At 36.8% G+C, this 22,024-nt stretch overlaps 1 protein-coding gene across 2 annotated transcripts; it reads right to left on the bottom strand.

Moving 5' to 3' along the window:
- Positions 1-728: 728 nt before the first annotated feature.
- On the bottom strand, positions 729-21,466 carry HMGCR (3-hydroxy-3-methylglutaryl-CoA reductase). 2 transcript variants are annotated; one of them, XM_033110549.1, is made up of 20 exons: positions 21,353-21,466; positions 17,707-17,894; positions 17,142-17,253; positions 16,769-16,856; positions 15,808-15,892; positions 14,695-14,800; positions 10,505-10,611; positions 10,284-10,400; positions 9,676-9,836; positions 9,310-9,557; positions 9,017-9,195; positions 7,819-8,013; positions 7,235-7,393; positions 6,926-7,083; positions 6,120-6,225; positions 4,206-4,376; positions 3,748-3,888; positions 3,503-3,661; positions 2,908-3,062; positions 729-2,747 (listed from the first exon to the last, which is right to left on the bottom strand). In XM_033110549.1, exons 2-20 carry the CDS (start codon positions 17,869-17,871, stop codon positions 2,693-2,695), a joined length of 2,667 nt encoding a protein of 888 aa, XP_032966440.1. In that variant the 5' UTR covers positions 17,872-17,894; positions 21,353-21,466; the 3' UTR covers positions 729-2,692. The 2 variants fall into 2 exon arrangements, with proteins under 2 accessions (XP_032966440.1, XP_032966438.1); XM_033110547.1 differs by having other exon boundaries at positions 21,293-21,448.
- Between the last annotated feature and the right edge of the window lie 558 nt (positions 21,467-22,024).

The following is a 22,024-nucleotide window of genomic DNA, read 5'->3' as shown; positions in this document are numbered from 1 at the left end:
ATTGTAAACTAAATCACCTGCCATCTTCTCTTGGTTTCCACTGTAGAGGTTTTCCATGAATTATCATTGCTAATTGCGTCAAGTTTATTAACAAATTCCAGTCTTGGCCAGAACAGGATAGCTAGAGAAACACTGGTGTTGAAAAACTTTCCTATAATGAATTTACTGCTCTTATATTTTAACCTTCTATACACGATGGATTTGTATTGACGTGTTTTGCTTCTCTGCATCCTTTTGTTTGAGCTCAGATCTTGAACAATGTGAGATGTTTCCTTTGGATTTAATTCTCGCCTAAGATGAGTCAAGTCAAAGTCCTGTCCTACCACATGCACCTCAGTGCTCATCAAATCACCTATGCAGAAAAGGGGATGGAAATCCATCAGGCCTGCTCCAAACTGGAGGAGGCTGACCACACAAGTGATCACAAGTCATTTTGGGAGAAAAATTCAAATGCTTTTCCAGTCTCTGGGCTTTGGTTCTCAATGCCTCATACGAATCTTTTCTCCTCTAACTATAGCAGAAGTGTAGTCAATAATTGCAAGTAAATGGGAATCAGCTTCTAAAAAGGCCAACCTCAGCTAAACTAAGCTGTTTGCTCCAATTCAGCTGATACAGCTTAAATGAACACCTGCAATGGCCATCTGGTTTTGGATGCCCAATCTTTATGCCCTTTTCCTCTAAACTAACCCTCACAACCCCAATATCCAAACGTCCAGTTGAGATAAATCTGAACTAATCAAACTGACATAATTTTAATGCACATATAACACCGGCCTGCCATTAATGTTGTAGAGTTGTAGAATATAATGGAGAATGATAAATGGTCATGGGACATCTAGAGTGAATTATAGTTCCCACTCTGGCCAGACTTTACAAGCTTCCAGGCCTCGGGCCGAGGGTTAATCCATACAAAAGGTTACTGCTTACACTTATCAGTATTAACTTCCTTTGCATAATTTACTGGAACTGGAAAAAAAGTATAACAAAGTGTATACAATTTAGTTATTGTACAAAACATTAATTTAGCTTGACGATATTGGTTATAGTCACCAAAATGAAGACTCAACATACTTTTCACTGCCACTTCCATGAAAAGTTCAGATAAATAAGTCATTGGCTGAACAGTCACAACAGAAGCAATTTAAACTTTACAGACAACAGAAAAAGTCAATCTTCCACAACAATACTGCAGACACAATCATTCAGAGGCTCTCCATGCTGCCATGGCATTATTGGAATGTTTTTCAAAGTCCATCTTCTACATGAGCCATCAGCTCTCCGAGACCAACACTTGAAGCATCAGATGTAATACAAAATAAGGAGTTTTTTTTATTACTTATACAAAACTTGTACATTAAAAATAATTAACATTCAAAAACTCTGCTGACCCCCTGAGAAAGCTAAGAGCTTTGATGGGTCCATCACAAGGCCTGTGTGTTTCAGTCGCCAACCTCCTGGCCACAGGAACAAGGACACTCCTCCAGGGCCATTCATACGGCGCCTTTGCCAGCTCTGAAGGCGGACTCACACTTTCCTTAGGCTTGACAAGCCAGCCAGGGCTTCCTGGACGATGAGAGAACACAATCTTCTCTGACCTAAGCTTAGAGTATTTTACCAGTATACAAGTCTGTTTACTTCTTGAACACTTTCAATAAACTAGCATAAGAAGTCTTATTACAACATAATGAGATTTGATACAGTTCTTTACAAAAACTATCGAGTTCTTTTCAGGTAAATTAAATGTCTTTTAAAGAAATTAATTGTCTTAGAGAAATGGTACTTTTCTTTCAAACTTGAGTCTTCTACCCTCTGAGTTTTGAGAAAGATAAGACTTGTATGTGCTTGATAAACACTTTTGTCTAAGCAATATTAGGAGTTCTTGTATCTTTAATAAAGAGCACAAAACCCTGTTTCTTAAAGCCTTATGTTGGAAGATTGTTACAGCCAATCTAGACAAACATTTATATTTTGACAGGTAGCCTCTCTGAATAAATAGCCTGCAGACATAAATGCAGTGATTTGTTTTCTTGAGAGAGAACTATTTAGCACTGCTTAGCACATTATTCTGTAGTTGGGGAATAATAATAATTTTTCCCTTGAAGAAAGGAGGTCCCCTTCTGAAGAATCATGTTGGCTACTCCAAAAGAAATCAAAATAGACCAGCACCAAATGAAGGATTAGTTTACAAAAAATAAACTCAGCTCTTATTTCTTAAAATTCTACAATCCCGGCTTTATAAATTAACTAGGAAATCAGGAGTTTCGTCAGCTACAATATAATTTAAAAATTCATTTTTAGCCGGGGTGGGGGTAGTGGGAGGACGATCAGTCTCACACTGATCACCATGAACTACATTAATTTCATCAAAAGAAAACACTTTTTTCCAGCTTGTATTCCCTTTCAGAAATGAGCTGCAGATTACCACCTGTGATGCTTTAAAGCGTAACATTCATGTTGAAGTCTTTCCAAAGAGCACAGCACATAAAGCACTAACCTGTCTACAGTTCTGAGGAGTCTGCATGGAAAGAAAGACCTCAGACTTTTCTGAAAGAGCCAACCACCAAGCAGTCACCTCACTGATCACATCTATTCATCCTCAACAAAACAGTGCATTGAGCTTTTTAATTCACAGATTTTATGTTCATCCTTTAGACCCCAACACCCGTGTTTCAGTTCGGAGCAGTCAGGCTATTCAAGCAGCCTTCTTAGTGCAGGTTCCTTGGAGGTCTTGTAAATTTATCTTTGACCTACAGCAAAAAAAAAAAAAAAAGAGAGAGAGAGAAAGTAGAGATATACAATTTATCAAGAATGCAGAATTTTAAGTTGGGACTATTGTATCTGAATAGATTGTTATACTGCATATTTTAAGAACAGGGAAAACATGTCAAGTAAATCTTTAAGTCTCACCTGTTGTGAGTCATGTGACTTTTGACCAGGTGTCCTGCTGCCAGTGCTGCCATCAGTGACAACTCCCCAGCCATGACTGTACCACACACAATTCTGGCAAGCTGCCGGGCATTTTCCCCAGGATTGTCTCTGCATGCTCCTTGCACACCTAGCATCTGCAGCCACAGAGAGACACAGCAGGGCTCACCCTTAAAGTCACAGCAACAACTTTTCCTACTCAAGCAACTAAAATCAGGGCAACTACAATGACATCAGAATAGAACTAAACTCCATTAAAAGTACTAAATTTCCAAGAGTTGACAGCCAGTACTGACAAAGTAGACCCCATAGGTAACATACCACCCCGAGCACAGTTGGTAGTGCACTTAGGACAGATGAGTATTCATTTGCTCTCTTTATCTCCTTTCTCAATTTAGTAAGCATACGCCTGAACATGCTTATGTAGACACATTAGATTAGGCTGGTGGGAAATGAAAGGATGAAAAGATCAGCTAAAATATAGGTGAGTGATATGCAATGTCAGGTAGAAACACAGAGAATCCCAGTGAGTCAGAACTAGGCTTAAGGTCCCTGGACTGCACCTGAGGTGTCATACCTGCAAACAGGCTTGCTGGGGGAGCAGGTTGGTCCCTCCACCCACAGTTCCTATTTCTATAGATGGCATGGTGCAACTGATATACAAATCTTCATTTGTGGGACCACTCGCTTCCATTAAAGTAATACAGTTGGAACTACCAACATTCTGTGCTGCATCCTGAAAAAAAAAATGAAAGGAAAAATATATAACTTCTCTTCCTTAGAACAATAAAAGAGAAGAGAAGAAGAGGCTGCAGCCCTCACCTGTCCACAGGCGATGTAGATGGCAGTGACGATGTTGGCCGCGTGGGCATTGTAGCCCCCGATGCTCCCAGCCATGGCAGAGCCCACCAGATTCTTGTTAATATTGACCTCAACCATGGCTTCTGTCGTAGTCTTTAATACCTAGAAAACAGTTGTGCACATTTTACAGCTTCCCCCAGGAGGTTCAGGACTGTGTTACCCAGACCTATCTGTACTTCCAGAAGACAAGGGAGTTTAGATGTAGCCCCATTTACACCCTGTCTTCAATAAAAAGAATATCAGTTAAGTTTGTTCCTGTAAATGCCACAGGCAGATAGATGGGCAAGACAGGATAAAAGTTATCTTTAACATAAAACATACACCCATATATTAAACTTTACTTAGAATGTTAATATTCCTCCAATTTTTCAATCCAGTTAAAGATTAACAAAATAAAATATTTTAATCAAGTCACTCACTTCTCTGACAACCTTGGCTGGAATGACAGCTTCACAAACAACAGATTTTCCTCTTCCCTCTATCCAGTTTATAGCAGCAGGTTTCTTGTCGGTACAATAGTTACCACTAACGGCTAGGATCTGCATTTCAGGGAAATACTCATGGAGTTTCGAAAGTGCTTTCTCTGTACCCTATTAACAACAACAAAATTACATTAAAATGCACAAAGTTATTTATAGATCAGAGGCTTTATTTGTATTGGTAATACTAATACTTCTAAATACAATAACTATAATAACCGCAATATTTCTAATAACAATACTTCAAAGAAACTAAGCACAAAAGTAACTATCAGTGACTAATTTCTCAGTCAGGTATAGATTCCTAATGTGTTTCTTTAGGCACAAAAATGAACCTTTTGTAGTGATTAATGAACAGAATGTAGACAAGAATATTAAAAAATACTCAATAAGAATATAATACTCATATTCATGTCACTGAGGAATGAGTAACCCAACCCAAGATCAATGTTTAATAAATTTCCTCTTCTGGTTACTAAATTGTTACCTAAAACTCCAAGTTACCAAGCCTGTAAAGAGAAGTCAAACATTAAACTACATTCTTGTTAATGGAAAGTTGTTGGAATTTACATTACATAAAATATAAACAAGACTTCCAGTAACTTCCAGTTAATTGAAATTAATTAATAACGCCTCAATAACCCAAAACATACTTGTGGGCAATTAAAAAAAAATTTTTTTAGTTATGGTAAAATACACATAACATAGAATTTACCATCTTAACCATTTTCAGGTTTACAGTTCAATAGTTTTAAGTACATTCACATTGTGGCACAACCAAGCTCTAGAGCTCTTTTTATCTTGCAAAATGGAAACTCTATGCCCATTAAATAACAATTCCCCTGCCCTCTTTCTCCCCAGCCTCTGGCAACCACCTTTCTACTTTCTATCTCCATGAATTTAACTAATCTAAGTACCTCATAAGTGGGAATCATACACAATTTATCTTTTTTGTAACCAGAGTATTTCACTTAGCAAGCGAACCTCAAGGTTCATCTGCATTTAGTGTGTGTCAGAATTTCCTTTCTTTTCAGGGATGAATAATATTCCATTGTATGTATATATCACATTTTGTTTATCTATTCATCCATCATTGGACACTTAGGTTGCTTCTGCCTTTTGGTTCTTGTGGATAATGCTGCTATGAACACAGATGTACAAATATCTAAGACTTTGTTTTCAATTCTTTTGGGTGTATAGACCCAGAAGTGTAATTGCTGGGTCATAGTAATTCTATTTTTATTTTTTTGAGGAACCACTGTACTACTGTTTATTGGCAATTTTTAAAGCTTATGAATTTAGTCACTCTTTCTGAATAGTCCTTATAAACAGGTAAACCAAAAAATAAATTTTGCTAGCCTACCTAACTGACATTAACATTTTACATTTGTGTCTGGTAAATAACATCAGTAGAATAAAATGTAAGCCATATACAATCTTCTTATAAGGAAATAATTAAAATAAATGGACTATATACATGAACTTGACTCTTAAATAGAAGATTTAAAGTCTCTAGAAGAGGTCAGCTTTCAAGTTTTACATGACAAAGTTTTAGAGTGCTAACCCCAAGATTCTTCCCAACTGCTCAGTAGACCCAGAACATACATAATGCCACGTCTAAAATGTATCAAATATAAACAGCACCAATCAACAAATGCCTGATTCATATGAGTTACATAAGTATTTACCTTTCAAAAAAAGTATTTCAATAAATTAACTCTGAGTAAATAGATGTACATGGTGAGGACACAGAGTAGACAGTGAATCTGCTCCCCACTTCTGTCTTTTTGACACCGACTTCCCCTCTCCTGGGATAATCACTTTCAAGTTCTGTTATAGTCTATCCATGCTCACCTTCGAAATCATGTTCATTCCCATGGCATCACCTGATTTTGCCTGGAAACGAATATAAAGGTTGCGCCCAGCCACACCCATATGAAGTTTCTGTAGACGTGCAAATCTATCAACAAAAGAAGCAAGGATTTTTTTTTTTTAAGAAGATGGAAGTTATTTTAAAATCTAGTTTAGTTGGTTCATTTTACACGTAAGAGAAACCTTATGGAGATTACTTATTAATGTATTTTCTTCTTTAACTAAATGTTGTATTAGAATGCTGCTATCAACTCTGTCTCAGTCTTATGCGCTGCAAGAAGAGAGTCATTTCATCATAGATAAACTTCAAAAGTCCAAATACAAACAAGCATATATGCTTGAACTACGCTGGGGTTATCACATATTGATTATGCTTCTTTATGAATTTAATTTTCTGTATTCAATCTACTACACTAATATTTACATCTATCCTGCTTCCAAAATCTTTTTCTCCTGCAATTTGGCTCTAGGGCAATTCTAAGTCAAAAGTCTTCTAGGGCAAAATAACAGTCTAATCAAAGTGAGCCTTGTAAAACCCACACACAAACTTACTAGCTCTCACTATGTTTTTCTAATTTACCTCTACAGAGGTATTCATTTAGATAAACATTCTGCTCCCCCGCCCCAAGCTAAGCATTCACATTACTCATTGTGAATAAATGGATCTAAAGTTGCTATTATATTACGTCACTTTAAGCAGGCACTATGTTAACAGTATGTTTAGCGATCAAAGAAGATAGCACTGTTTCTGAAATAAACAATGCACTTATAAAGCCACAGACACATACCTGCTGGTGCTGTCAAATGCCTCCTTTATCAGTCTGAACCCTTCAGGCGTCTCAAGCCAGGCCTTCACTTCTGCAGAGTCAGAAGCACGAGGAAGACGTACCACTGGGCCCCGAGTCATCCCATCTGCAAGGATTCGGCTGCTGGCACCTCCACCAAGCTATGCAAAGTAGGTTACAGAAGCACATGTTAATCCTGAAAACACTTCTGCATGTCACAAAAGGTGTCCTTCATTGTCCCCAAATCTCTTCCCATCCCCTGGCCTAGGGTGTACCCTAAAGCAGATAAATTATATATAAATGCCAACTTACACCTATTGCTCTGCAGCCTCTGTTAGTGCTGGCCACAAGGCAACCTTCCGTTGTTGCCATTGGAACCTGAAATTCTTTTCCATCTAAGCACAGAGGTCCTGCCACTCCAACAGGAATGGGCATATACCCAATAACATTCTCACAACAAGCTCCCATCACCTAAAAGGTAAAGTTAGGTACCAAGTGAAAATCTATATTGCAAATACACAGCCATTGTCATTAATAATTTTTTTCAAACTTAACTCCATGGTGTATTTTTTAAACAAAATTTTTATTTACTTTTAAAAGTATTTAAGTTACTAATATAATAATGATACAAATATTTGTATAATATTGTATACAAATATTGTATAATAAATATTTGTATCTATAAACAGGAAAAGTATCTTGAATTTCTATGACCTACAGCACAAGCAGAATACAAAATTACAGTAAAATGGCTTAAAAAGATAAATATTTTATAGAACTATGTACATATAAAAGACCAGTCAAGAAAAAAAGAAAAACTATAAAAATCTAAAGACTAAAGCTATAAAACTAGAAAGTTACAAAGCAAACCTTCTCAAATCAAGAAAATAACATACCAAGGAGTAATTATAGTCTCTATAAGGTAGATACTGGAGAGAAGAAGGCTCTGGAAGTTTTTTGGAAAGTAACTGTCGGCGAATAGATACACCTCGTTCATGGGTTTCCATCAGGGATTCCAATTTGTAAGCTGGGATATGCTTAGCATTGACTAATTGGATGATCTCAGCATCACTAAGGAATTTTGCACCTTTCTAAAGAAATGGAAAAAAAAAGGGAAGTGGTAGAGGGAGAGAGATGACAAAAGACTTGAAGAACTATATTTCATATTATTCATTCTACATAAACCATTTAATACAAACAATCGATAGAACTAAAACACAAGAGGAGAATCCAACGGACTTTGGAATTGTAAAGAAGATGACTTCAGTAGACATAAGAATATCAAAATGAAAGCAAATTCTTTATAAAAAAAAAAAGGTAAAAACAAATATAAGACCAAAACACTAAATTTTACAAATAAGGTATACAGGGGAAAAAAAAAATCCCTAATTAAAATTCTGACAGCTACCCTCTAAGTTTTGTTAACCCTGTATTCAGCAAGACAGCTGAGATATTGGTACACGTTAATAGGAATGAGGGAAAGGAAAGTGATAAAAACAAACAACTTTCTTCTCAGTCATATGCTCATAAAGAATGAACCAGATGAAGCAGAAATGAATGGAACACAGTATCAGGCGAAAGCACGAGTGGACTCACATGGTCATGTGTGCAGGACACCCTGTTCAAATTTCAGAAGGGAAAAGCTTCCTTATGAGCATCAAGCTTACTTAAAAAAATAAAAAGAAGCTTTCTTCTATCTTTGAGGCTCATTTCTGTGTTAATAAACCTTTTCTAGGCCTCAGCACACATACGTGCCTGCAGTGGCTGTTCATCTCTGTGATAAGCAGTAATAAAGTAGAAAAAGGACTCTTGAGTCAGTAAATTAAACTCTTAATCCCAGCCTTACCATTTCCTAGATGCATTACATTGAGAAATACTTAAACCTTCTGGTGCCTCAGCTTTCTCATGTAAAAAATGGAGATAATTCCACCTGTCTCACAAGGTTGTGGGGAATAAATAAGACCAGTAATTGTAAACCATGCAACACGATCCCTAGAACTTAGTAGGTACTCAGTAGCTATAACTTCCTTACTTTAATAAAAAAGCTCCTTTTCTTAAGAAGGATAGCAAGCTCATTTACGTTATTTTCCTCACCTCTGCATTCCCAAGTATCTGTAGACATTCTTCATTAGGCCGAGGCTCCTTGGGAAGTTCAATTTCAGGTTCCTGTGTCTCTAGTTCCAGTGAAGTATTGAGTAAGGAGGAATTACCAACCACAAACGTAGCTCGATTTGAGGTGTCAGTTTCTGCCACTAAGGGTTTTATAACCTCAGCTGTTGACGAGATCAAAAGAAATCTCACAACACTGAACCTAAGTGTTAAAACGGATTCAACTTCTTGACAAACCAGCACTGTAAGAATAGAAAATGAAAAGAGGAAGAAATTACCTTTCGTTTCTCTGTTTTTCCTGGTCTCCTCTTCCATGGCATGGAATTTCTGGTTATTTTTGACCACTATAGGGTCGCGTCTACAACAATCATCTGGGACCTTCTTTTGGGTTACTACAGGAGATGTGATAGGGTTTTTTAATGAGAGTGTAGACTCTGTCTCTGCTTGTTCAAAGAAGATATACTTGACAGCCAAAAGGAGAGCTAAACTTAGGGTAATAACTTGTTCAATATCCATGCTGATCATTCTAAATAAAAGAAGCAAGTTAAAAGGTTATGACTCAGAAACATAAGACACGACCTGAACTTTTAGCAGCACAGAGAACCATGATTAACATAAAACAGAGCAAGCCTTCGGTAACTTACTTAGAGAGATAAAATTGCCAGAGGGAAACACTTGGTTCAATTCTCTTGGACACATTTTCATCCAATCCTAAAGAAACCTTAGAATTTTCTGCCGTACTATTTTGAGGAGAAGGATCAGCTATCCAGCGACTGTGAGCGTGAACGAGAACCAAGCCTAGAGACTGAAATAAAATTTAAAAAATTATGTATCTTCCATATATCAATGAAACCTAAACTTCCCATCCTTAGCAACTGGATAACCAGACACTATCTTTATGGCCTCTCCTTACCATTAAAAAGAAAACCCCAAGCTTGCTGTGTGACTAACTAAAGCAGCGGCTCCACTGAACTACTAAAAACATTCAAAAGAATAGGTTTTCAGAGGAAGTGGAGGAACTTGAAAAATCTATTTAGGGGAAAGACACTAATAAAAACTAGGAGACTTAAAGAAAGAAGAAACAAGAAAAAAAATACGGGGGGCGGGGGGGAAGAGGAAGGAAGAGGAACATCAGTGAAAGAGCCAAAACCTGCAGAAAGATGACAAAAGAAGAAACAGAAAACAAAAGTGAAAAGCAGAATATGACATTGGAACTGAAGATACTGAAGGGAGAAAGAAACTATGTAATTACCATAATCATCTTAACCCTCTGAGTAACAGGATTTGGTTTATTTTCTTCTTCTTCTAAAACTCGGGCAAAATGGCTGAGCTGCCAAATTGGACGACCCTCGCGGCTTTCCCGAGAAAGCTACAAAGTAAGTTAGTGTTACATTAGAAGGTATTGGTTTTATTTAGGTGAACTGATATAATGAGAACTATGACTCTTCTACCATAACTAAGAACTCCTCTTACCTCTAAAACCAAGGACACACAAGCTGGGAAGAAAGTCATGAACACAAAGTAGTTGGCAAGAACTGACATGCAGCCAAAGCAGCACATAATTTCAAGCTGACGTACCCCTAGTTAGAGAAAAATAAAATGTACAATTAATAACGTATGTGTATTTTTGATGAAGTGTACATCACAAAGACCCTTCCCATAGGTAGATAAATACACGAAAATATCAGTATATTAATCTCTTTGCCATCTACTAGAAAAAGAATTAGGAACTCAGAGGTCATGCGAAACCTGAGAGCACAGAGGAATTACTCTCCTGGACAGAGACCTTATCTTCTCCCATGTCCCCAACCTCACAATGCCAGGCATGGTGGTGACACTTAATACACATCTGATAATCAATCCCCCTTTTTAACATGGTAGTAGTTTTGAGATAAGGGTGTCTAATGGAGCAAACCCTCTACAGTCATGCTATTGATCCAACCCCACTAGTTACCACAAAAGGAATTCGCCTGTCGACCAAGGACTTTTTATAAAAGTAAAACATACTGCCAGTTATGCCATTCTGATATAGTATCATAATAAATATTTTGTGTAATACTGAACTCTAATTTCAATATAACCTCTATGATATCTACTGTCGTTCTTATATTTTGGTTAATTGCATTGATCTGTTTGGAAAACAATATAATGCAAAAAAGCAACTCAAGATTCAAAATTAACCGTTCCACACAAAATGTTTAAGATGTCATTTAGTAATCTGCTCAAATAGAAGGTAACAGAATTATAGAGCTGGAAAAGACTTTAGATTACCAAATCCTACTCCCTCACTTTACAAATAAACTTGAATATAAAACATTTCTGATTATATTCATATTAAATATAAAAATGTTTTAAAATATGAATAAAAAATGATTCCCTTTTCTATAAAAACTGACAACTGGAATAATACAAAAAAACTCAGTTTTATTTTATTTTCTGAATTGTAATAGATCATTTAAATAAATAAAAGAACAAGAGCAAGAACTGTATTTTTAAAAAACTATAGCAATTACCCCATATATAGAAATTCAAGAGAACACAAAATTACAATTAACAAAAACATTATGAACAACCTACATTTTAAATACTAGTCAAATATAATCTTTTCAAACTTGAGACCATCAAAACCATACTTAACCAATGCTTTTCACAGCTTGGCACTCTATTATTACGTTCTGTATCACAGTGAACTACTGTTGCCATGTATTCTCCAGGTATTCTTCCTTACTCTGCCCCAAGGAGTACCTCTAAGCCACTTTGCAGTATACAAAGAGCACTAATCTATATACTTCTAGGAAGTTGAAGACTTTTTTCTTTTTTTTTTACTGGCTTTCCAAAGGGTTACTTCCTAGTTAGTATGTTAAATCTGTCCCTTTTATCGACCCTAAGCCAAATCCCTAATTACTATACCATTTCTGTATAGCAGTAAATATCTCCTAACTGGCTTCTCCAATTACAAACTTAATCACTTCTCTGACTAATCACAACAAAACTCATCACCCTACTTTCCACATCAGTTTCTACTGCTTTCCACATCAGTTTCAAATGAATAATCTTTGGTTACATGGCCCACTACTGGTTTCTGGCTAATCCCTCTTCATCTTATATACTCTTTGGCTTGAATAAAATCACATAGGTATGTTTTCACCTAATCAGAAACAATTTTCTTGGTTGTGGTGGTGGTTACATGACTATATCTTTGTCAAAACTCAAAACTGTACCCAAAGAGATTTTAAAGAATTCACGTTAAAAAATAATTTAAAAAATATCTTCTTTGCTAAATAAAATCTTGTTGAAGGACAGATTAAGTAACAAAAAAATTCCCTCAGAAAGTTGTAAGAAACATTAAATATTTAATACACTACTTAATGAGGAGATCTCAACTAATAATTACAACTACTCTCTTAAAAGTTAGTTTACTTCTGAAAGAATGAGGCTCCTTATAGAAGGCACTAAAGCCCTAGAAATACTACTGTGTTTCCCCGAAAAGAAGACCTAGCCAAACCATTAGCTCTAATGCGTCTTTTGGAGCAAAAATTAATATAAGACCCGGTATTATGTTATATTATAGTATATTGTATTTATTATACCCAGTCTTATATAAGACCCGGTCTTATATTAAAATAAGACCGGGTCTTATATTAACTTTTGCTCCAAAATACGCATTAGAGCTGTTGGTCCAGCTAGATCTTAATTTCGGGGAAACACGATAGTGAACAGTATTTAAGTGTGAACTTCAAAAGAAAGCCATAAAAATTTAGTCTTATTAGAAAACCTCAGGCAGCCGTGGTTGGAGGGTGACGCTCCTAACACTAAGGTTGCAGGTTCGATTCTCACATGAACCAGTCAGCTGCGCCCTCCACAACTAGATTGAAAACAACCTGACATGGAGCTGATGGGTCCTGGAAAAACACACTATTCCCCAATTAAAAAAAAAAAAGAAAGAAAGAAAAGAAAACCTCAACAACATTCTATTATTCTGGCAAATTCCCATGCCAGACCATAATTTTTGTCCTATATAATGGAGTCTTATGTTTGATATTTAACATCTACTTCTCTACTATTCAATTAAGAATTTACTATAATACATACTATCTGATTAAATCTTCCCAACCATCCTATTAGGTGGATCTAACTTACCTCTGTCCAACTCCTGAATCTTCCACTGTCTTCCACATGGCAATTAAAACAAAACTCATCACCCTACTTTCCAAGGAACCCAGTCACTAATTCAGTTTACGCAATAGCAGCGGCTAGAAGGTACTTTCCAGAAAAGCCTTGGAATACAATCTTAGTTAAAAACCAATCAAAAGAACAAACAAAAACAACACAGATTGGGACTATATCAAACTTAAAAGCTTCTGCACAGCAAAAGAAACCATCGACAAAATAAAGAGGCAACCAACTAATGGGAGAAGATTTTTGCAAACAACGCCTCCAATAAGGGGCTAATATCCAAAATATAAAAGGAATTCATACAACTCAACAACAAAAAAACAAACAACCCAATTGAAAAATGGGCAGAGGACCTGAAGAGACCTTTCTCCAAAGAAGACATACAAATGGTGAATAGACATATGAAAAAATGCTCAACATCACTAATCATCAGAGAAATGCCAATAAAAACCACAATAAGATATCACCTCACCCCAATCAGAATGGCTATCATCAACAAGACAAACAGTAACAAGTGTTGGAGAGGCTGCGGAGAAAAAGGAACCCTCATACACTGTTGGTGGGAATGCAGACTGGTGCAGCCGCTATGGAAGGCAGTGTGGAGGTTCCTCAAAAAAATTACAAATAGAATTACCATATGACCCAGCAATCCCTCTCCTGGGTATCTACCCAAAAAATCTGAAAACATTTATCCATAAAGACAAGTGTGCTCCAATGTTCATCGCAGCTTTATTTACGGTAGCCAAGACATGGAAACAACCAAAATGTCCTTCGATAGATGAATGGGTAAAGAAGTTGTGATATATATACACAATGGAATACTATTCGGCGGTAAGAAAAGATGAAATAGGACCATTTGTGACAACATGGATGGATCTTGAGATTATGATGCTAAGCAAAATAAGTCGGACAGAAAAAGTAGAGAACCATATGATTCCACTGATATGTGGTATATAAACCGAATACAATAAAAGAACATGACAAACAACTGAAAGAACAAACACTCATAGACACAGACAATAGTTTAGGGGTCACCAGAGAGTAAGGGGGTGGAACGGGGCTCTAGAAGAGGGTAAATGGGGTCTAATATATGATGATGGAAAGAAAACTGACTCTGGGTGGTGAAAACACAATGTGAGATATAGATAATGTATTACAGAATTGTACACCTGAAATCTATGTAACTTTACTAACAATTATCACCCCAATAAACTTTAATTTAAAGGAAAAAAAAACCAGTCATCAAAAAGAGTGGTACACAGAAAGAGAAGATGGCAAGAATGAAAAATAAATCGATAACCTGCTACTAAGTTTACATTAGCGCAGACAGACATGAGGTCAAGTACACCCCACATACTCATACAATTAAAAAATTTTAAGAGTAGTATTAGACTTTTAAAAGTCAGCTTAAGAATAACCAATGCAATCTGAGATGTTATCTTTATTACAAACTGATTTTTTAAATATATTAAAAATTGCTTACAAACCTGACATGGTACCAACTCCAATCACAAGACATTCTACAAGAGCATCAAGGGTGAATGTGGGACCTAAAATTGCCATTCCACGAGCAATATTTTCCCTTACTTCATCCTAAAACACAGACCAAACACATCAATGAGGGTAAGGTACAAAATAACTTCTAAAAATGTTAGAGAGCATGCTAGGGCTTCCATTGATATCTAACTTACTAAGCAAAGAATAAAATATACTGTATGATAAGACTAACAGGCATTCTAAATGCAAAATGTGTGAACAATACAGAGGATTTAAACACACACACACACACACACACACACACACACACACACACACAGAGTGCCTTCTTTCCCTTTCCACTGATATTTCTTGGAAAGATTCCTTTGAGGTGGTGCATTAATACTATAATTTAAATCCCACATAAATAAATGCTATATAACATTTTATATTTTGGTTACCATGGAAAGAAGTTTTCAGTTGCAAATTTTTTGCGACCATGTTAGTATTATGAAACCTAAATCATATCCTTGTCAAATCATATCTTGACTCAAATGATCATAAATATTCAAATACATAGTCAGGGCAGAAGTACATGCTATTTTATACTCAGACATTCTGATTATTAAAGATTGTTAAAAATCCTGACTTTTGAACATCAAGATAAAACCTGTGACTTTAACATGACTGACTAATGAACAGCAAGATAAAAATTTTAGGTGGGAAATAATGCTAGTGTTTTCAAGGGGTTTAGAAAGAAATCTACTCTGAGACTCTCTTCCATTAGATCCTATCTTGTTCGCCAGTGTTTCACTAGGTAGATACTCTTATTTATCCAAAAGTCCAAATATAACCTTAATTTCTGAAACCTTCGAAAAGGAAAATGGGAAAGATTTTACATTTCAGAAGCTATGGAATTATAACTGAGCTGTTAGATAAATAAATAGGACAGTTCCTGGGGTACATAGGAAGACCAGTTTTAGGACGTGAGAATTAAACTTACAATTGTAGGCAATTCCTAAATCTTAGACTATAAAGAAACTCTATTAATCCTTCCTATTGTAAACAAACTGAAGAAAAAAAAGGAATACTACTAACATTTATGTCTTATAAATAATACTTACCTGTGAGTTGGAACTAAGGGCAAACTTTGCTAGTGCACTTGCTCTGGAAAGGTCAATCAAAAGTAGAAAAAAGGGCAAAGCTTCACTGGAAAAAAAAAACAAGATGATGAGGTACATTTAACAGAGGAAAAAATAAGGCTTAAAAAGTACTTTCTAAAATGAAACTTACCCCACCCCATACATGGTAGGATCCTCTAGTACGCGTACCTTTTGCAGTCCAAAAGGTATCCCTATACTCCTGTGACATCCTCTAAGCTAAATTTCAGTTGCTCAAAACATTTGTTTAAAATGTAAAATATCTATACAAAAACACTTTCTGATAATTTTATACCAAAATATCATCCTTAGTAAACGATGTCTCATTGAGTTAGCATGGGGAAAAAAGTAGAATACATATAAATTTTTTCACTGTGGAAGGTTAAACTAAACAACCTTACTGGAAAGTAAACTGGCAAAAATGGCACTCAAAAGTCCTAAAAACTAACACAGCCACTATTTCAATCCTAAGAATGTATCCTAAGAAAATGACTATGAATATGAACAAAAAATTAGCTACAAAGACATTCACCACTGTGTTATTAATGGAGGAAATTAAATAACCAAACTATCCAACCCTACAGAATTAAGTAAATGAACTGTGGATGAATACTACACAGCCATCACAAATAGTTAAGTTTAGCATAAGGACATGCAAAGATGTTGATAAACTATTATTAGGCATAAAGAAGATATAAAGCAGTATATACAGTATGATCTCAGAAGTTTTCTTTAAGTATTAAAAAAAAATGAGAAAGCATGGATAACAAAATACTAACAGGTATTATAATTAGCTAAATTACTATATGAAAACTTCCATCAGATTTTTCTATAAACTTCTGAAAATTTATATAACTTTATAACATGAAGAAAAGTTCTTAACAATATATTTTGAAAAAAGTATACTTAAGTTTTAAATACTTACTTCAAGCCTGTCAATTCTTTATCTAAGAAATGAATGACAACCGTACTGAATACAAAACTTGAGAAAATTGTGAAGAGGCCAGCAATACCTAAAGGACAAAATTCAACAAGCTGAAAAAACTTCATCTTTTATTACACAAACAACATATAGTCCTAAATGATATGCTAAAAGAAATATTATTTTCTCCAGATGATTAAAGTCTCAAATATCAGAATGTCTAACTCCCAGTAATAAGGAAACTACTGAATGCATGCAGCACACTTTAAGCAATACATATATTTCCATACACACGATTTGAACAAACAGGTGCATTTCCACAGCAAACAAAAAAATCTGATGGCACACAAAGGAGTTAAGTGTATAAAGTGATTACCCAAAATATATTTTGATCCAAGTTGACGTAAATTCTGGAACTGGAAGTAAATATACAGAATTGCTATGCATCGCGTTATTGTCAGAATTATAATGTCACTGCTCAAAACATCCTATTGGGAGACATAAAAAAAAAAAAAAATCACAATAGCTACAGCTTTTAAAATAAGCAATCAAAAATAAGAATTGTTATTTTGTATGCATCATTTGTTTACATACTATGATACTATCAATATAGGCACAATACAAATCAAATAAAAATATTAAATATGCAAGTCAAAAATTAAGTCCAATTTTTAAACAATCCACAGTTTAAGCCAATCATTTTCACTGTTAGTCACTTATAAAAGCTGTGTTTTCAAAGTAGAGTCAATTACACTCATTTGTGTAGAAAACTGTTTCCAGTACATTTCCATAGTGCATAAGTAAATAGAAATTTGAGCTAAGTTCATGAATACTAAAATATTTTACTCATAACTTTTTTGATAATATGGTCTCTAAAAGGACATAGTCTAGAAATGGAAAATGTAATTTACTTGAATCAATGTCAAATTAATTTCACAAACCTCTTCAAACTTTGGACATTCATAATTCCAACCACAGATCTTATTGTTCCCAGTAAACATGTTCATGGACATCATACAGATGGTCAGCGTCACTGTCCCCACTATGACTTCCCAGGGATGGGAGGCCACAAAGAGGCCATGCATTCGGAAAAGTCTTGACAACATTGTAGCTACAGAATCTTTGGGTCCTGGAAGGAATATCAACACTTAGTATACAGCTCACTGTATTTTTAGAAAAAGTAAGTTGTAAATCCTGGTTCTGTACGCACAGGGTCTTGTACATATAAATAATACTATTTGGTAGTGCTCCTTATAATTTCGGAAAATAATAATTATAAAATTAAACTAAGAAGACTGTTGTTATTACTTCTTTACATACAACTTAAATCCTCTATTATTCACTAGTAACCAACTTAAACACATCTATTTATTACCAATTGTATGAATCCAGGCATTTAAAATCAAACCAAATACATACTACCTCAGCCCCATATCATCCGAGCCAAGGAGATCAATAAAGCAGAAAACAAAAATAAGAAACAACTATTCACATTTATTTCCTAATTACTCAGAGGTAAAATGCATATAAACACCCTCTTGATTCTGGTTATGCAAAAGGTAGATAAAATACCAAAGAACCCACTTGTTGAATGCCCTCTGTAAATCGTTACCTTAGTTTATAAAGCTCCTCAAGGGAGGAGCCCATTACACTTTTTAACATTTCATCCAAACACATGGCTTAATGTCACTAGCCAAAAGAAATTTAATACACCTTCCTAATGTTGCTGTCATAAGGGAAAAGTCTTTTCCAGCTAACTTTTACAGCTAATCAAAATGCTAAAACAGTACTGGAAGAAGGGGATGGCTGACCAAAGTAGGTGTCTATAGCATTCAAAAATTCCCAACAGAACATAGAGATAATTTTGATCTAATGACTACCATGACTAAACTTTCCCATGTTTGCTGGTGAAATAATAATAATTTTGATATTCTGATTTTTTAAAAATCTAATATAGTCATTGATCTATAACATAGGAACTTGCAAGCCTTACTTATTCTAAAGTTAATGCTTTCATGATAAAGAAAAACCCCTTTCATGATAAAGAAAAACCGCTATCAAGTCAACATTTTTTTCACTACTAAAAAGTTAATTCTGTTGAATGAAAATCTGAGCTGCTAAAAATTCAGTGAACGAAAATCTGAGCTGCTAGCAGGAAGGCACCCCAATTTGATCACAAATCGGCTTAGTACTATCAACCCATAATTATATATTAGGCACATTATATTTTCCCTCAAAAAGATTTCAAAGGTAGCATTGTCAATTCTGTGACATTTCTTTCCTGGATGTAAAATCATTTTTACAACATTCAGGAAAAGAATTACATATGATCCTGTGAACGAGAACCTGATCTATTTGGAAATACAAACTGAATAACCAAATGTACAAAGGTGTGTCAAATGTAACCATAATTATAAACAATCTCATTTCTCATGAGCACCCTCTGCATTTCTCTGATTATGCAAAGCATTTAAATGACATAGACTACAACCTTCCATTTTCACCAGCAGTTTCAACTGGGACTAGCAGGCTACAGGACAGCTCATGCAAATTCAATAGGCAGTATTTATGCCATGTTGCAATAAAAATAAACTTTACTTTAAAAATCAAGTTAAATAGGCAACATGTGCCTTGCTTGTTCAGATTGAAGTATGCTGCGAACATTTCACAAATTCTTCAAAAGAATGGATAATCTAAATTCAGTGGAATCCTCAAACTCTAATCCAGGACCACAGAAACCATCCACCATGGACAATTGCAGAAAAGGATGCTTTGGCATCCTACGCTAATTTTTTCCTTCCACTCAGCACTCCTCCTATGCAACACATTCCAGCATTTGATTATATACTATCTTACACTGTTGTCAAATTAATTGCTGTGTATGTTTTGTCTCTTTGAAGGTAAACACCCTATCTTATAATGAGTCATTTTTAATTCCAACAGGGTCTAGCATTCTGCTACTCAACCTTGTATCGTAGTTAAAAAATAAATTCTTGCACTGGAAATCAGGAAATTTGGAAACACCCAATTCTACTGTATGCTACCTATTTATAAGTCACATCTCTCTTCATTTACCTATAAAGCTAGAGTGCCAAAGTTTTGACAAAGTATCAAATGGAACTATATGAAACTGCTATTTTTGTGGGTAAAAAACAGTCAAATTTCAAATATCAGCAAGTTCATATGGGTCATCCTAAAAGGATATCAACAGATGTGATGATCTATCCATGGTCTAGAAATTAATCATACAAGAATAAAAAGAACACGCGTGCACACGCGTGTGTGCACACTTCATCTTGAAATACTTGTGCCACATGCACGTTTTCATAAGTTAATGATTAATCTTTGCACAGTATTTTTAACCTTCATGTTACTAATTCCCATTTGTCCTTACTGCCAACTTAATCATAAATTCTGGAAAGACACTACAACAAAGCAGGCCCTCAAAATCCAATCTATCAAAAAAAAAAAAAAATCAATCTATCCCCCCCAATGGATACTCCAGGCCTTTGCTAGATCACCTCTAAAGCATAAAATCTTTCATTGCATGGAGAGAAAAATAAATTCACAAACAAACAAAAAACACATTGTGTACATTGTGAGATGCTGATATTATGCCCAATTATTTAACATGGCCTGGAAACAAATGTTTCCTATAACTTTTCAGCACCAAGTCTAAGAAGGCAAGCCCTCAAGCCCTGAAATATTTCAAACGACCATTTAACATGGAGTATATCAACCTCCGCTTACTGCAGAAATTGACTGCTCTACATTTGAACCTCCAAGGTAGATTTTTCCTAACTATAACCAAACAATTCTGAAAACTTAAAGGTTTGGACTAAAGGGCATCGGTATACATCCCTTACCAATAAAATAAAATAAAATAAAATAAAATAAAATAAAATAAAATAAAATAAAATCATTTTAGTCCTTAGACGACCTCCTACATTGGGCTCCTTTCAACATGCTTCTCTTGGAAATAACCGGACACACCGTTCTTTTCATGGCTCTGAGTTAGTCGCAGCATTTACAGAGATCTTCCCCATCACCTTAAAGAAAGGTGCTGACGAACAGCACCGCCTGGGCGTGGACGCCAGCACCGGATGGACCTTGCTGCGTCCTCTCAGCGAACAGCCGGCCGGGTCGTCCCCCAACCCCAGCCCCCCAGCATTTCCAGAATCGAGGGGCCTTCAAGGTCACCCTCCTGGCACCCTTTCCGCCCCGATGATCGTGACAACGCAGCTGGCATTTCCTGCATCCAACAGGGCCCGCGAACACTGCTCCGCCCCGCCGCCCGCCGCTGAGCCCCAGCCTGGTCCCCGGGTCCCCCCGGCATTGGTGCGGGCCGCCTCTCCGCCGGCCGCGACTCAAGGACGTCTCCTCGCAGTCCCCTGGGGACAGGGCCGCCACACCGGCAAAGCCACCACCGCAGCTCTCGGCAGGTCCGCAGGAGGTGCCAGCCGCCCCTTCCCAGGGCCGAGCGGAGCTCGAGAATCGCCGCCAACATGGCCCTAAGCTCGCTCTCACCTACTGCTGCCCCGCTCCCGGCCGCCCTGGTCCCGTCTTCGCGGCCGTCGTCCGCCTCACCTCCGGATCTCACTAGAGGCCACCTAACCCCGGCTCCAGCGCCCTGCCTGTCCCCAGTCAACGGAGACGCGGAGCGGAAGGAATCTTCGGCTTACGCACGCTCGGAACCAGATGAGCCTGTGACCAATAAGAAAGGATCGTCCGATCATCTAGCCAATCATCTGGGAGCTGCTCGGCCTGGTGGCGCTACGTCACGAACGGTCGCCTTAACAACCTCCCACAGCTCTCACCAGTGCAGTGAACCGGCACCGCACCATCTCTCACCATGGCTCGGCCAACCAATAGCGAGTCGAGTCCCAGATCTAGGGCCTGCCGATTGGTCAAAGAGCTGTGGGGACGCAAGCATGGAAGCTGCCTAGGCGAAGACCGTATGGCATCTGGCGGGAGGAGCATCCTACAGCCCAGGACCTGACCTGTGTCATCCTGGCTGTGAGAGTACTAGGGGAAGCAGAAATGGAATGTTAAGGTACACGTAGGTCAGGTTGAGGATAGGAAGCTCAATTACTTAGAGGAGAGAGATGGAGGGAAGTGGAGGTGGCCCTGAAAAAAAGAGAAATTCAAAAAGGGGAAGGTGGCAGCGAGATGCAACCTAAACCTCAAGCTGACTAATATCCAAAACCTAAACGATCACCTTCCTGTGACTCACCCATTCTCTCTCTACCTCCCTCCCTG

This window comes from Rhinolophus ferrumequinum, chromosome 7 (assembly GCF_004115265.2).
Source record: "Rhinolophus ferrumequinum isolate MPI-CBG mRhiFer1 chromosome 7, mRhiFer1_v1.p, whole genome shotgun sequence".
Classification (NCBI taxonomy): domain Eukaryota; kingdom Metazoa; phylum Chordata; class Mammalia; order Chiroptera; family Rhinolophidae; genus Rhinolophus; species Rhinolophus ferrumequinum.
The sequence above is the reverse complement of the archived record's forward strand: the minus strand, read 5'-3'. Positions and strand labels throughout refer to the sequence as shown.

What these genes read in the sequence shown, in the direction of transcription:
- HMGCR (XM_033110549.1), bottom strand. Translation starts at nt 17,871, where the DNA reads ATGTTGTCAAGACTTTTCCGAATGCATGGCCTCTTTGTGGCCTCCCAT. An exon ending in AATGTCCAAAGTTTGAAGAG is followed by an intron (nt 17,254 to 17,706) that starts GTTTGTGAAATT and finishes GTCTCCCAATAG; the next exon opens with GATGTTTTGAGCAGTGACAT. An exon ending in TCTACATCGCCTGTGGACAG is followed by an intron (nt 3,662 to 3,747) that starts GTGAGGGCTGCA and finishes TTTTTTTTTCAG; the next exon opens with GATGCAGCACAGAATGTTGG.